This window comes from Trichechus manatus, unplaced genomic scaffold (assembly GCF_000243295.1).
Source record: "Trichechus manatus latirostris isolate Lorelei unplaced genomic scaffold, TriManLat1.0 scaffold00087, whole genome shotgun sequence".
NCBI classification, from domain to species: domain Eukaryota; kingdom Metazoa; phylum Chordata; class Mammalia; order Sirenia; family Trichechidae; genus Trichechus; species Trichechus manatus.
The window spans coordinates 11,642,158-11,655,922 of record NW_004444023.1 but is presented as its reverse complement, the minus strand read 5'-3'; the positions used below and the strand labels follow the sequence as shown (position 1 = coordinate 11,655,922).

The 13,765-nt window shown below is 38.3% G+C and overlaps 1 protein-coding gene across 1 annotated transcript in view; it reads left to right on the top strand.

Moving 5' to 3' along the window:
- The window catches only part of SULT2A1 (sulfotransferase family 2A member 1), a 67,075-nt gene extending 57,191 nt beyond the window's left edge, over window positions 1-9,884 (top strand). The window contains exons 3-6 of the mRNA XM_004381919.1: window positions 18-144; window positions 3,244-3,338; window positions 4,614-4,794; window positions 9,769-9,884. Of these exons, the coding sequence (XP_004381976.1) occupies window positions 18-144; window positions 3,244-3,338; window positions 4,614-4,794; window positions 9,769-9,884 (519 nt within the window). The remainder of the gene's footprint in view (window positions 1-17; window positions 145-3,243; window positions 3,339-4,613; window positions 4,795-9,768) is intronic.
- The last annotated feature ends 3,881 nt before the right edge of the window (window positions 9,885-13,765 follow it).

Below are 13,765 nucleotides of genomic sequence, written 5' to 3'. Positions count from 1 at the left end.
TTTTTTTTCTATTTCAGGTTATTTACGTAAACAGAAATCCGAGAGATGTTCTTACTTCTGGTTTTTATTACTGGAGAACAGTTAACTATGTAAAACATCCAGAGACGTTTGAACAATATTTTGAATGGTTTCTTCAGGGAAATGGTGAGTCTAACTCAGTTATGGAATCTGGATGGAATGGCAGTTCCTGCCCCTCACCTACAGGTCTTACAATTTCGTGGTTTAAACAGCCATATTGCCATCTAAACTAGGTTTTTTGTTGTTGTTTTTGTTGATAGTTGCCATCGATTGGTTCCAATTCATGGTGACCTTATGTATAACAGAACAAAATGTTGCCCAGGCCAGTGACATCTTCATGATTGTTGATATGTTTTGGCTCATTGTTGCATATTTTGTGTCAATCCATCCCACTGAGGGTTTCGCTTGATTTTGCTGGGAAACTTTATCAAACATGATCTCCTTTTCTAAAATTAGTCTTTCATGATGACATATCCATAATAAGGAAACCGAGGTCTCTCCATCCTCACTAGTAAAGAGTATTCTGGCAGTATTTCTTCCAAGACAGATTTGTTCAATCTTCTGGAAGTCCATGGTATATTCAATATTCTTCATCAACACCAAAACGTGAATGCGTCAATTCTTCTTCAGTCTTCCTTTTTCATTGTTCAGCTCTCCCATACATATAGGTGATTGGAAATACCATAGCTTGAGTCAGGTGCGCCCTGGTCATCGAAGTGACATCTTTAATTTTAACACAAAAAAGAGGTCTTTTATGGCATATTTACCCAAGGCAATACATTGTTTAATGTCTTGACCACTGTTTATGGAGGTTGATTTTTGATCCAAGCAGAATGAAATCCATGACAACTTCAATTTCATCTCCATCATGATATTGTTTACTGGTCTGGTTGTGAGGATTTTTGTCTTCTTTATGTTGAGGTGTAATCCATACTGAAGGCTGTATTCTCTGACGTTCATCTGTGAGTGCTTCAAGTTGTCTTCACTTTCAGCAAGGAATGAGAAATCAGACTTCTCCAATACCCCTATATTTTTATTCTATCTCCATTAGGCTCAGAGGTACCTCTCATTCAGTCATGAAACAAAGAAAGAAAAAGAATATTTTAGAATTTATTAATATGCCTGATGTTGAGCATAAAATGGAACATGTGTTACTTTTCCTATTGCTGCTGTAACAAATTTCCACAAACATAGTGGTATAAAACAACACAAATTTATATCTTACACTTCCAGAGGTCAGAAGTCTAAATGGTTCTTACGGGTTAAAATCAAGGTGTTTACAGGGCTCCACTCCTTTCAGGAGGCTCTGAGGAAGAATCTGTTTCTTGTTTTTACACATTCTAGAGGCTGGACTATATGAACAAGGCATCAGGGTTAGAAGAAAACTCATTAACAACTTCAGATATGCAGATAACACAACCTTGCTTGCTGAAAGTGAAGATGACTTGAAGCACTTACTGATGAAGGTCAAAAACTACAGCCTTCAGAAAGGATTACACCTCAACACAAAGGCAACAGAAATTCTCACAACTGGACCAATAAAGCCACATCATAATAAACAGAAAATATTGATGTTGTCAAGGATTTCATTTTACTTGCATTAACAATCAATGCCCATAGAAGCAACAGTCACGACATCAAATGATGCATTGCATTGAGTAAAACTGCTGCAAAAGACCTCTTTAAAGTGTTAAAAAAGTGAAGATATCACTTTAATGACTAAGGTGCACCTGACCCAAGCTATGTTTTTCAATCACCTCATATACATGAGAAATCTGGACAATGAAAGTGGAAGACACAAGAATTGAGACGTCTGAATTTTGGTGTTGGTGAAGAATATTGAATATACCATGTACTATCTTGGAGAAAAAACAGCTGAAATTCTCCTTAAAAGCAAGGATGGCTAGCTAGACTTGGTCTAGTTTACTTTTAACACATTTTCAGGAAGGACCAATCCTTGGAGAAGTACATCATGATTGGTAAAGTAGAGAGGTAACCTCAATGAGCGGTATTGACATGGTGGCTGCAACAATGGGTTCAAACTTACCTAGTATTATGAAGATGACACAGGGCTGAGGAAAGTTTACTTCTATTTTATAGGGTCTCTATGATTCAGAGCAAATTCAACGGCACTTAATAACAGAGGATGCCCACATTTCTTCGCTATGGCCATATCACTTTCAACTCTGCTTCCATAGATATGAATTCTTCTCTGACTTTGACACTCCCAGCTCTCTCCTACAAAGACCACTGAGATTACATTCGGCTCACACAGATAGCCAAGATTATATGCCAGTTCCAAAACCTTTAACTTAATTATTCCAAGAACGGCAACATAGTCACATGTTCTGTGGATTACCACATGAACATCTTTAGAAGGTCATCATTCTACCTGCCACAGCTAGTATTCAAAACCTTTGAAATACATTCTGGTGGTGAAACTGTGGGTAGACAGGCATGCTCACATGTTGGTGGTGGGAATACAAAATTAGAACAAGCCATTAAAGATAATTTTTCAAAATATAACAGATGTGCATTTACAATTGCATATGCATAATTCCAATCTCTACACTAGAGAAAAATTCACTAGCAGAAATTCAAATAAATCGATAGATAAATAGATGTACAAGACTATTCAAAGAAGTCTCTTTTGTAATAGCAAAAAATTAAGAAAAAAAATTCTCCAGCAACAATATAATGGAATATTATCCAATTTAAAAATTAAAAAATACTGCCATGCTATTAAGAGTGACCTCTATAACACATTGTAGAGCTAAAAATAAAGATTGGAGAAAAGTGTGTAGATCGTCCTACCAATAAACAGAGATGGGTAACAGGTGTAGGAACAGCTTGAGGAGTGAAGAGCAGACACAACCAGATCCAAGGGATGAAGGAGTAGGAGGTTCTTAATAAAAGACTGCAAAAAAGATTGATATCAAGCTTAGTGGTTCCATTTGGTAACTCAATTCTCTTCAAAATCCCAAATATCATTTCTCTCCCACATAGATGTGAAACTGTTCTTAAATAGTTTATCTTTTATGGTGCCAAGAGTTTTGCCATAAACATGGTAGTTGCAGAATCCTATTTGTCATGAAATTGGGGAAAAGGAAAAGACTTTCTACGACTCCACTCATTTAATCTTCAAACACAGGCACAAAATGTATACGCAACTGAGCACACACTGATGATCCAAAGAGCCATCTTTTCTCCTCACTTCTCTTTCAGTGGTATTTGGATCATGGTTTGACCATATCCATGGCTGGCTGCAAATGAGAGGAAAAGAGAACTTCCTGATGATATCATATGAGGAGCTACATCAGGTAACCAAATAATTCACTCTCTCTCATACCAATTCATAGTAATATAATTTTCCTCCATTCTCTTATTTTCCTCCTCCATTTTTTTTATTATTGGGGTAAAAATATACACAACAAAACCTACACCAGTTCAATAATTTCTACATGTATAACCATTATTGATTGCATTCAAGCTGTGAAAACTTTGTCACGAGCCCTTTCCAGATCATTCCACCACTTTTAACAAATTTCAATGTCCCTAAGCTAATCCCCCCTTTTCCCCTCCACTCCACCCCTTATAACCACTAATGATCTTTAGTTTCTATATATTTCCTTATTTCATGTAAGTGAGACCATACAGTATTAGTCCTTTTGCAACTGATTTATTTCACTCAGCATAATGTTTGCATGGCTCATCCATGTTGTGGTATGAATCAGGACTTCATTTCTCTTTATGGCTGAGTAGGATTCCATTGCTACATGTATGTATTCCATTGCATTTATCCATTAATATTACCCCATTCTTCAATGTTTCTATACTACCCTTTTAATCAGAGGTTATTCCAGTGACGAGATCAAATAGGGTTATTGCCCATTTTATCTTCATTATCCTGCTTATGTAGGACATGCCTTACTTGTTTAATGTCCTCAATATTTTCTTTTCTTTTTTTTTAAACATGTAATCAATTCAACAAGAAAGGACTTGATGACATTTGCATTTCATGAGAGCTGTGAACATTTAAAAAAAGAACATGCTACCATCGAGTAGATTCTAACTCATGGCAAGCCAATGTGTTACAGATTAAAGCTGTGCTCCATATCATTTTCTTGGCTGTATTCTTTAAGATGCAGATTGTCAGGCCTTTCTTCCATAGTGTCACTGGGTGGGTTTCAACTTTCAACCTTTTGATTAGTGGTCAATCGCAACATGTTTGTTCTACCCAGGGACCTCTCAGTGTCTGGGCTCTTTCTGAAGATTACCTTCGCAAATTATAGTTCCATTTACCTAATTTCTAAAGTCTCCTGGACTCAGTCATACAGGTGATCAATGTTTATCGTGTATATTTTATACATTGGTTATCTCCATTTTCCCTTTTCATTGCTTCCAAATGTCCCATTTCTTTTTATTTTTTATCCAATTTTGATCACTTTCCAGATGAGTACAACCAATTCATCCTCTCCCTATTTTTCTTTAGTTTTTTCTGCTACTGATCTTCATTCACCCCTGACTTTGTTTGTCTTCTTTCTTCCTCTTTGTACTTTCTCTTCATGTCCTCTCTCTTCTGTTTCTTATTCTAGGACATAAGAGCCAGTGTAGAGAAGATCAGCCAGTTCTTGGGCAAGAAGCTAGGCCCTGAAGAACTCAACTCTGTCCTCAAAAATGTATCCTTTGAGGTCATGAAAAATAATAAAATGAGCAATTTTTCCCTACTACCAGATAGATTTATGGATCACAGCAAAGGAAAATTGATGAGAAAAGGTAAGAGAGAGTTTTCTGATCATAGAACATGAAAGAAATGGACAACCAATAACTTTACTTCTTTGGATGCACTAATATATTGGGCAAGGGAAGCGTTTGGATCTTTGAAATCACATAAGTGTCATCTGAACTCTGAAAGTTGAAGGAATGAGTTGGGGTATTTATAAACTTAGAAAGAAGACTATGAAAGTGAAGCCCAGTTGATGAATAATATCTCTCTTGGGGTAGTTATCTACCTTCTAGCTATTTTCAAGAAATCCCTAGGTGTCGCAAATGGTTAAGAGCTCAACTGCTAGCCAAAAACCGGTGGTTCGAGTCCACCCAAAGATGGCTCAGATGGAAGGCCTGGCTATATGATTCCAAAAGGAAACAGACTAGAAAATCTTATGGGACAGTTCTACTCTGTCACATGTGTCCCTCTGAGTCAAAATCACTCAATGACACTGTTATGGATTGAATTATGTCCCGCAAATATTTGTGTGTCAACATGGCTAGTCCATGATTCCCAGTATTGTGTGATTGTCCACCATTTTTTCATCTGATATGACTTCCTAAGTGTTGTAAATCCTACCTCTATGTTGTTATTGAGGTGGGATCAGCAGTAGTTATATTAATGAGGCAGGACTCAATCTACAAAATTAGGTTGTGTCTTAAATCAATTTCTTTTGAGATATAAAAGAGAGAAGTGAACAGAGAGACAAAGGGACCTCATTACCACCAAGAAAAAAGTGCCAGGAGCAGTGCATCTTTTGGTCCTGGGATTCTTGTGCTGTAATGCTTCCAGACCAGTGAAACATTGATAACAAGGACCTTTCACCAGAGTCAACAGAGAGAGAAAGCTTTCCTCTGGAGATAGCACCCTGAATTTGGACTTCTAGCTCTTAGACTCTGAGAGAATAAATTTCTCTTTGTTAAAGCCATCCATTTGTGGTATTTCTGTTATAGCAGCACTACATAACTAAGGGAGCCGTGGTGGCACAGTGGTTAAGAGCTATGGCTGCTAAGCAAAAGGTCAGCAGTTCAAATCCACCAGCTTCTGCTTGGAAACCCTATGGGGCAGTTCTACTCTGTCCTATAGGGTGGCTATGAGTTGGAATCTACTTGATGGCAACATATTTGGTTTGTTTTGTTTTTAGATAACTAAGACAGGCACCTAACAACATCCCTTGTAAAGAACCATGAGTGGCGTACAGTTTGCACTTAACTATTAACATAGTTTGGCTGTTAGAGCCGAACTAACAGTTCATGGAATAAAGGCCTGGCGATATGCTTCCCTGAAGACTACAGCCAAGAAAATGCTACAGAACAGTTGTACTGTGTAATATACATGCAGTCACCATGATTCAGGATCGACTAGATAGCTTTGGGTTGGGCTGCATTTGGTAAGCCCTTATAGGGATCTTGGCTTCTATACCTCATAGCATAGAAGGCATTGGGAAATTTGGAGCAAGCCAGGATGTACCTAGGCTTAAGTTTCCAAAGAATTAATCTGTGGCATTGAGAGCACATTGTGAGTATCACAATTCAAAAGAAATAGAATTATTTAGAAAGTTGTTGGAATACCCAAGTGAAAAATAATGGTGCCCTAAGAGCAAAATGAAGAGGGAATTTCAAGAATTGTTAGGGAGTAACCATTTGTACCACAACATGCTAAAGGTTTGAACTACACAAGAACCAAAAATTGACCATTTAATTTAGCATTATGGGGACTCTTTGTTACATTGACAAGAGAAATTTCAGTGGCAGGGACAAAGTCTTAATTAGCATGTGCTTAAGGAAAAACTCTAAGCAAAAGAACCACAGACAGAAAGTATAAATAACTTTTCTTTGGATCTTTTCTGAAAAGGAGAATAGAAAAATGGAGCAGTTACTTGAAGAGTATGCAAGACCCAGAGAAACATTGTTTAAATTGGGAGAAGTTCCAATTTACTACCAGAAGAAGTTGGCAAAGAGTATTGAATATACCGTGGACATGCAGGATCATGAAGAAATCAGTCTTGGAGGAAGTACGGCCAGAATGGTCCATAGAAGCAAGGATGACCAGACTTCCTCTTATTTACTTTGGACAGGTCATCAGGAGGGAATGATCACTGCAGAAAGAAATCATGCTTGGTAAAGTAGAGGGTTATGAAACAAGAGGAAGCCCCTCCCATGAGATGGAATGATGCAATAGTCACAACAATGGATACAAACATACCAACTATCAAGAAGATGGTGTAGCACCAGGCAACATTTCTTTCTGTTAAACTTAAGGTCATTATGAGTCAGAGATGACTGAATGCACCTAACGACAACAAAAATGATTTAACAGAGAAGTAAAATGATACTGGTGATAATGTACATAATTGTTGGAGCAACATCCTGAGGAAGGGAGAAGAGTAAGATGCAGATCCAAGATGAAGAGCTGGCTTAGATAGCAACATGAACACTTTGTCCATAGTAACTGGAAAGGGCATAGATAGAGGTACATGAGCAGTTGTACTACCAGGAAATTGCAGAACCATCACCATTAACCAGTGCCAAATATTTCCATCACCCTTATCAGAAGCTCAGTGTTTCCTAAGCATTGTGTCTTATTATTCTGTTTTCTATTTTCTAAAGTAAATGTGAATCAAAATCATCAGCTGACAGAGAAGATAAGTGTAAGGTATTGAATGTAAAGCATAAAAATAAGGAATGATTTTCAGGCAGTATGACTTGGTTTAAGCAGTCATAACTTTAAAGGGAAATAAGTTAGCAAGGTTGTCTCTTTTAGCTCCTGTCTTGTTTGCATTGGTTTAAAATCTGAAATTAGGATTGTATCAGATGAATTTTAGATCTTGTGAAAGGAGCAAGAGAATTTAAAATGAAAGGGAGTGATTACAGTCATTAATTATGTCATTTCAAAATGGATAATGAATGCTGCAAACAGGTGCTCAAATCTAGCCAAAATTTGGTGGTTCAAACCTACTAAGAGGCACCTTGCAAAACAAACTGGGCGATTTGACTCCAAAAGGTCACAGCCTTTAGAATGCTATGGAGTGGTTCTACTCAGCACATGTCGGGCTGCCACCAGTCAGAATAAACTTGAGGGCAATTAACAACTACAATGAAGTAAATAAATTACGAACACCAAAAAAAACAGAAGTCCGCTGCTTCTGAGTCAATTCCAAGGAAAGAAAAAGGGAGAGTGAAAATGGGGCAGGATCAACAGATTGTGAGTGCCAGTGGAGGTGAAGTATTGAGGAAGTTGAATTATCTGTAAATATGGAACTTTGTATTCAGAATGTGGGGTGTGTGAAAATGAGATGATGGAGGAAGATTAGAAACTAGTTATTACGATATATAGGGTGGACACTGAGTTGCGGAAAGTGAAGAGGACTTGAAGGACTTGCTGATGAAGATCAAACACTACAGCCTTCTTTATGGATTACACTTCACCATGAAGAAAACAAAAATCCTAACAACTGAACCAATAAGCAATAACTTGATAAATGGAGAAAAGATTGACGTTGTCAAGGATTTCATTTTACTTGCATCCACAATCAATGCCAATGGAAGCAACAGTCAAATCAAATAATGTATTGCATTGGGAAAATCTGCTGCAAAAGATCTTTAAAGTGTTAAAAAGCAAAGATGTCACTTTGAGGACTAAGGTTTGTCTGATTCAAGCCATGGTATTTTCCATCACTTCGTATGCATGGGAAAAATGGACAATGAATAAGAATGACCCCATAAGAATTGATACCTTTGAATTATGGAGTTGCCAAAGAATACTGAATATACCATGGGCTGCCAGAAGAATGAACAAACCAGTCTTGGAAAGACATCCAGAATGCTCATTAGCAGGGAGGATGGCAAGACTTCATCTCATGTATTTTGGACATGTGATCAGGAGGGAACGGTTCCTGGAGAAGGACATTATGTTTGTTAAAGTAGATGATCAGTGAAAAATAGGAAGACCTTCAGTGAGATGGATTGACACAGTGGCTGCAACAATGGGCTCAAGCATAGCAACAATTGTGAAGATGGCACAGGATTGGGCAGCGTTTCCTTCTGTTGTAAATCGGGTTGCTATGACTCAGAACTGGCTGGATGAACAACAACAACAAGCCTTGAGTTGAAGTTATTATTGTTGTTATTGTTTTTGTTACCTTGCTTTTTTTGTTTGTTTGTTTTTCCTTTTTTTATTGTGGTAAGTAATAGGTAACAGAACATTTGCCATTTCCACAATCTTCACATTAGTTATATTCATCATATTGTTCAACCATCAACAATAACCATTCCCAAATTTTTCAAATACCATTAACAGATGCTCAGTGTCCCCTAAGCATTGTGTCTTCCTTTCACCCTCCCTTCCTCCTAACTCTACTACCCACTAGTAAACTTTTTCTCTATACACTAGCCTATTCTAGATATCTCATATAGTTGCAATCATACAATGTGTTTCATTGTTATTCAACAATCACTATATTACTATGAGGCATGTACTAGAAATAGACCTATTTAACAGATGGCAGACTTAAGGCTCAAATAGATTATGTAACTAGAAGTCTGAAGTTACAGTCTATGGTTATCTGGCTCCTGACATGAAATTATTATCATTCTGTTAAGTTGCTGTTGTTGTTGTTAGTTGCCGTCAAGTCAGCTCTGACTCACGGCAACCTTGTGTATAACAGAATGAAAAATTGGCCCATCATGTGTCATCTTCATGATCTTTGTTATGTTTAAGTCCATTGTCTCAGCTATTGGTTGATACATCTCATGGTGGGTTTCCTTTGTTTTCGCTGACCCTCTATTTTACCAATCATAAAGGCCTTTTCTAGCAGTTGGTCTTTCCTGATGCCATGTCCAAAGTAAGTGAGACATATTGCCTGCAATTTCCAGTTCAGTGTCATGAAAGAAGGGCAGAAGAACAGTTACAGGAGAAGTTCAAATGAGGTCTTAGGATACTATTTATAAGTCTGATCTGGACTTATTTTTTGTTTTTAATAGGAGTTATTGGGGACTGGAAGCATCACTTCACGGTGGCCCAGAGTGAAATCTTTGATAAAATATACGAGAAGAAGATGGCGGGGCTTCCTCAAGGGCTTTTCCCGTGGGAATCATAACCTAATATTTCTGAGTCTGAGATGAATACTGATTCCCTTTATGCCCTTATGCACATGCACCCTAAGATGTAGCAGAAAAATTTGTCATTGTATCCTGGGGACTTTAACCCAACAGCACAATTACACTTGATAATTGAAAACTAGCACATACTTTATTAAATTTATGCTATATCAGCTTGAAAAAATTACATAATATTTAATTCACACAGAAAATAACATTTTAAAACCATTGTAAATTTATCCCAGGCTAATAAATAAAATCTAATGCTTTGCAATATTTGTGACAGTTTGATTAATGCATGAAATGAGACATTTCCTGCATGGGTACCACTTCTTCTGTAACCATCCCCAATCAAATTTCTGTGTATATTTCCCATAACTAATGACTATTCTGAATTTAGAGAGTATGTTTCTGTAGTGGATGTGCTTGGTTCTTGGCCGAGATCATCAAATCAGTGCACCTACACTCTCACTGGAGTCCCTTGGTAGAGCAAATGGTTAAGTAGTAATTGACTACTAACTGAAAGGTAGGTGGTTCAAACCCATCCGGACCACTTCTTAAGGCAGGCCTGGAAGCCAGCTTCTAAAAAGTCACAGCCTTGAAAACCCTAAGGAGCATAGTTATACTCTACACACATGGGGTCACCATGAGTTGGAATAGACTTGAGGGAACTGTCAACAACAGTGAGACTATCTTAATCATAACACCCTCAATAAATGAACACATAATAACAAATAAAAATGATATTTCCCTGATTTTCATCAACATTATATTTGAATGTTAATATTCACACAAACACAAAATAATCTCTAATTTAAATCTTAGAGAAATTATGGAAAAAATATCATATTTAAATTTCTGGACTTAGCTATTAGCCTGCAAAAGGTTTAGCTCCTTCTGACACAGGACACAATTACATAAAAATATTGCATCTGCAACCTGTCAGTGTCATTCAGGTTTAAGTGAACTTTTTTGACCCACATAATCCTCACCATCCAATAACTTGAAAATTCCTGCAAAGAGAAATATTATGCAAGTAAATTAACACCGGTACATTTAATTTTGTTGCTGTCATCAGTAATTATTTGCACCACCCAACAAAAAAATAAAAATAAAAACAAATCCACTGCCACTGAGTCAATTCTGACTCATAGTGACCCCAGTTTCCAAGGTTATAAAACTCTGTGGAAGCAGACTGCCACATCTTTCTCCTGAGGAGCTGCTAGTCGTTCCAAATCACCAAACTTTCAGGTTAGCAGTCAATCGCTTTAAGCACTGCACCACCCAGAAATACCGATTTCACTTTAGAGGTATGTTGAAATTTTATGAATTTCATCAACTCATGGACATTGGAAATACTGCTGGAGTGATGTGTCAACACAACTGATCCTTTTTTCAGATCAAATATTATATGACTCTAATGTATTCCTATTAGTAGAGACACAGTTTTTCATGGGCTTTAGACATACTCTGTGAAGCGACTGATTCACAATTGGGTCAGTTACTGTCTGTGTCAACTTGGAAAAGTTGCCAAAAATGGGGAAAACTACAGGACAGAAAGTAAGAGCATCAATTTCTAAATTCCCTTTGATTTGAAAGGTTGACATTTCTCTGTTCTTCTGCTTGTTAATTGATTTTCTGCGTTCCTTCTCTCCCGTAAGTACACCCATGTGCCCCAGAAAGTTCTCTATTAGCTAATGATTATTCAAGCCAAATACACCCTCCTGTATTTACAGCTGTGATCTCTGCATCGTAAGTAAACTGGGAGTTGCTCTGTACCAATCTCTCTGTCCTTTGCACCTGATTTTGCTCTATTACAAGAGTTCCTCTTGCAGTACCAGCAAGCAGAGCCACTGCTTCTAAGGTTGAGAAGACTAGAACAACCTGGCAAGGTTTGACAGGTGACTTTTGGGATAGTTTCTGATTATTTGTGGTTTGAAGACGTTCCTTTCAGCAACAAGTCACACAGAATTGAAGATCTGAGATCTATCAGAGATGAATTTGTGGTGAAGCATGGAGATGCCATTGCACTTTCTTTCCCAAAGTAAGGTAAGGGGGCAGGAAGTGAAATTAGGGAAGGCAGTGGAATGAGGGTATCAATTTAGTGACTTCTCCGTGCCTTACACTTGGCTACTAGAGTTTATAGTTTGAGAGAGGAATTAAGACAGGCAATTTTCACTTAAAAGGATGTTACACTGAGGCGGTGTAGAGATTAAGGGGACCTTAGGAGAGAAAAACTAGTGTAGATTTTGGTGATTATATGGAGGCTGGTTAGAGGGACAGATTACTGAAGAAGTAGTGGAAACAAGCATCCATCTGGGAAGCCAAAAATCAGTGTGAAAGTGTTAGGTAAAGAGGGAACAGAGCAGGGTTTGTTATATTTGTAAATGTCTAGAGTTGAAAGACAGTGAGACAGTTTCAAGGACCTGAAAATATATGGATGATTATTGTGTGGAGCAGCAAGGAGTGAGATGGGATGTATTTAAATGGTAAATTCATGTGAAACCTGTAAATCACGCTAAGGAATTAAGAAATTATCCCAAAGGCAATGAAAACCCACTAAAAGAATTGAAAAGGGGTTGTGACAGGAGCATATTATTAAAAATCACTAATAGTCTCTCTAAGGAGCATTGGTAGTGCAATGGTTAAGCACTCTGCTGCTAACTGAAAGGTTAGTAGTTTGAACCCACAAGTGCTCCATGGGATAAAAGACCTGGTAATCTGCACCCATAAAGATTACAGCCTAAGAAACCCTATTACAGTTATACCCTGTCATATAGGGTTGGTATGGGTCAAAATTGAATTGATGGCATACAACAACAACAGGACTTCTCTAGAGGAAATGGTGGGTTTAGTTGCAGAATTCTCTCCTTCCATGCTGGAGACCTGGGTTCAGTTCCCATCCTATACACCTCATACACAGCCATCAAGTGTCTTTCAGTGGAGGTTTGCATTTTGCTGTGATGCTGAATAGGTTTCAGTAGAGCTTCCTGAGTAAGACAGACTAGGAAGAAAGGCCCAGTGATCTACTTCTGAAAATCAGCCAGTGAAAACCCTATGGATCACAATAATCCATTCCACAGCTGATCTCAGGAAAGGCGTTTCTTTCCATTGTGCATGGAACCCCTATGAGTCAGGGGCTGACTTGAGAGAAGCTAACAACAACAACAACAGAAAGTGCAGTAGAAAACTACAAAACTAAGCAAAATATGTCAGGCAACATCTTTTAGGAAGGCGATTGAAAGAGGTCATACATAAAGTGGAGCAAATATGGTGCTATAAACAGAAGCACCATGCCATCCCTCTGCAGCAAAGACCTGAAAAACTAAGTAAAACAGACACAAACATCAACCCTGGAAGTTTAAGCATCAAACTTAGATGAACTCAATCAAACACTGAATGGAAGAAGAAACTGACAGATAACAGAGTACGAGGAAAGCTACTGAGTGGAGGTCTCCTGCCAGCTAACGCGGCCCAGATTCATCATCTTGGATCACAATCAACAAGGACCCTGGACAGGGAGTACAGGAAGACAACTTCATGGAGCTCCCAAAAGGAAACAGAGCATCCTGTAATCCGGGATACACGCTTTCCCACCCCCTACCCTTCTGCCTTGTATGCTGCCTCCCCCGCTTTCCAATGGGCCACTATCACGTGGCTGGAGAGACACCAGCTCACTGCTGCCCCAGGTCCACCCCACCACCAATGGCCAGTTCCCCCAGCACCATATTTTTTTTGTTTTTTTTGTTTGTTTGTTTGTTTCTTCACTCTCTCTCATTTCCTTCCTTTCCTTTCTCCTGCCCACCTAGCCCTGTGGGCTGCCCTTGCCCCCTTCTCAGCAGACCATGCCACACAGCTCAGCTACAGAGCCACCAGCACA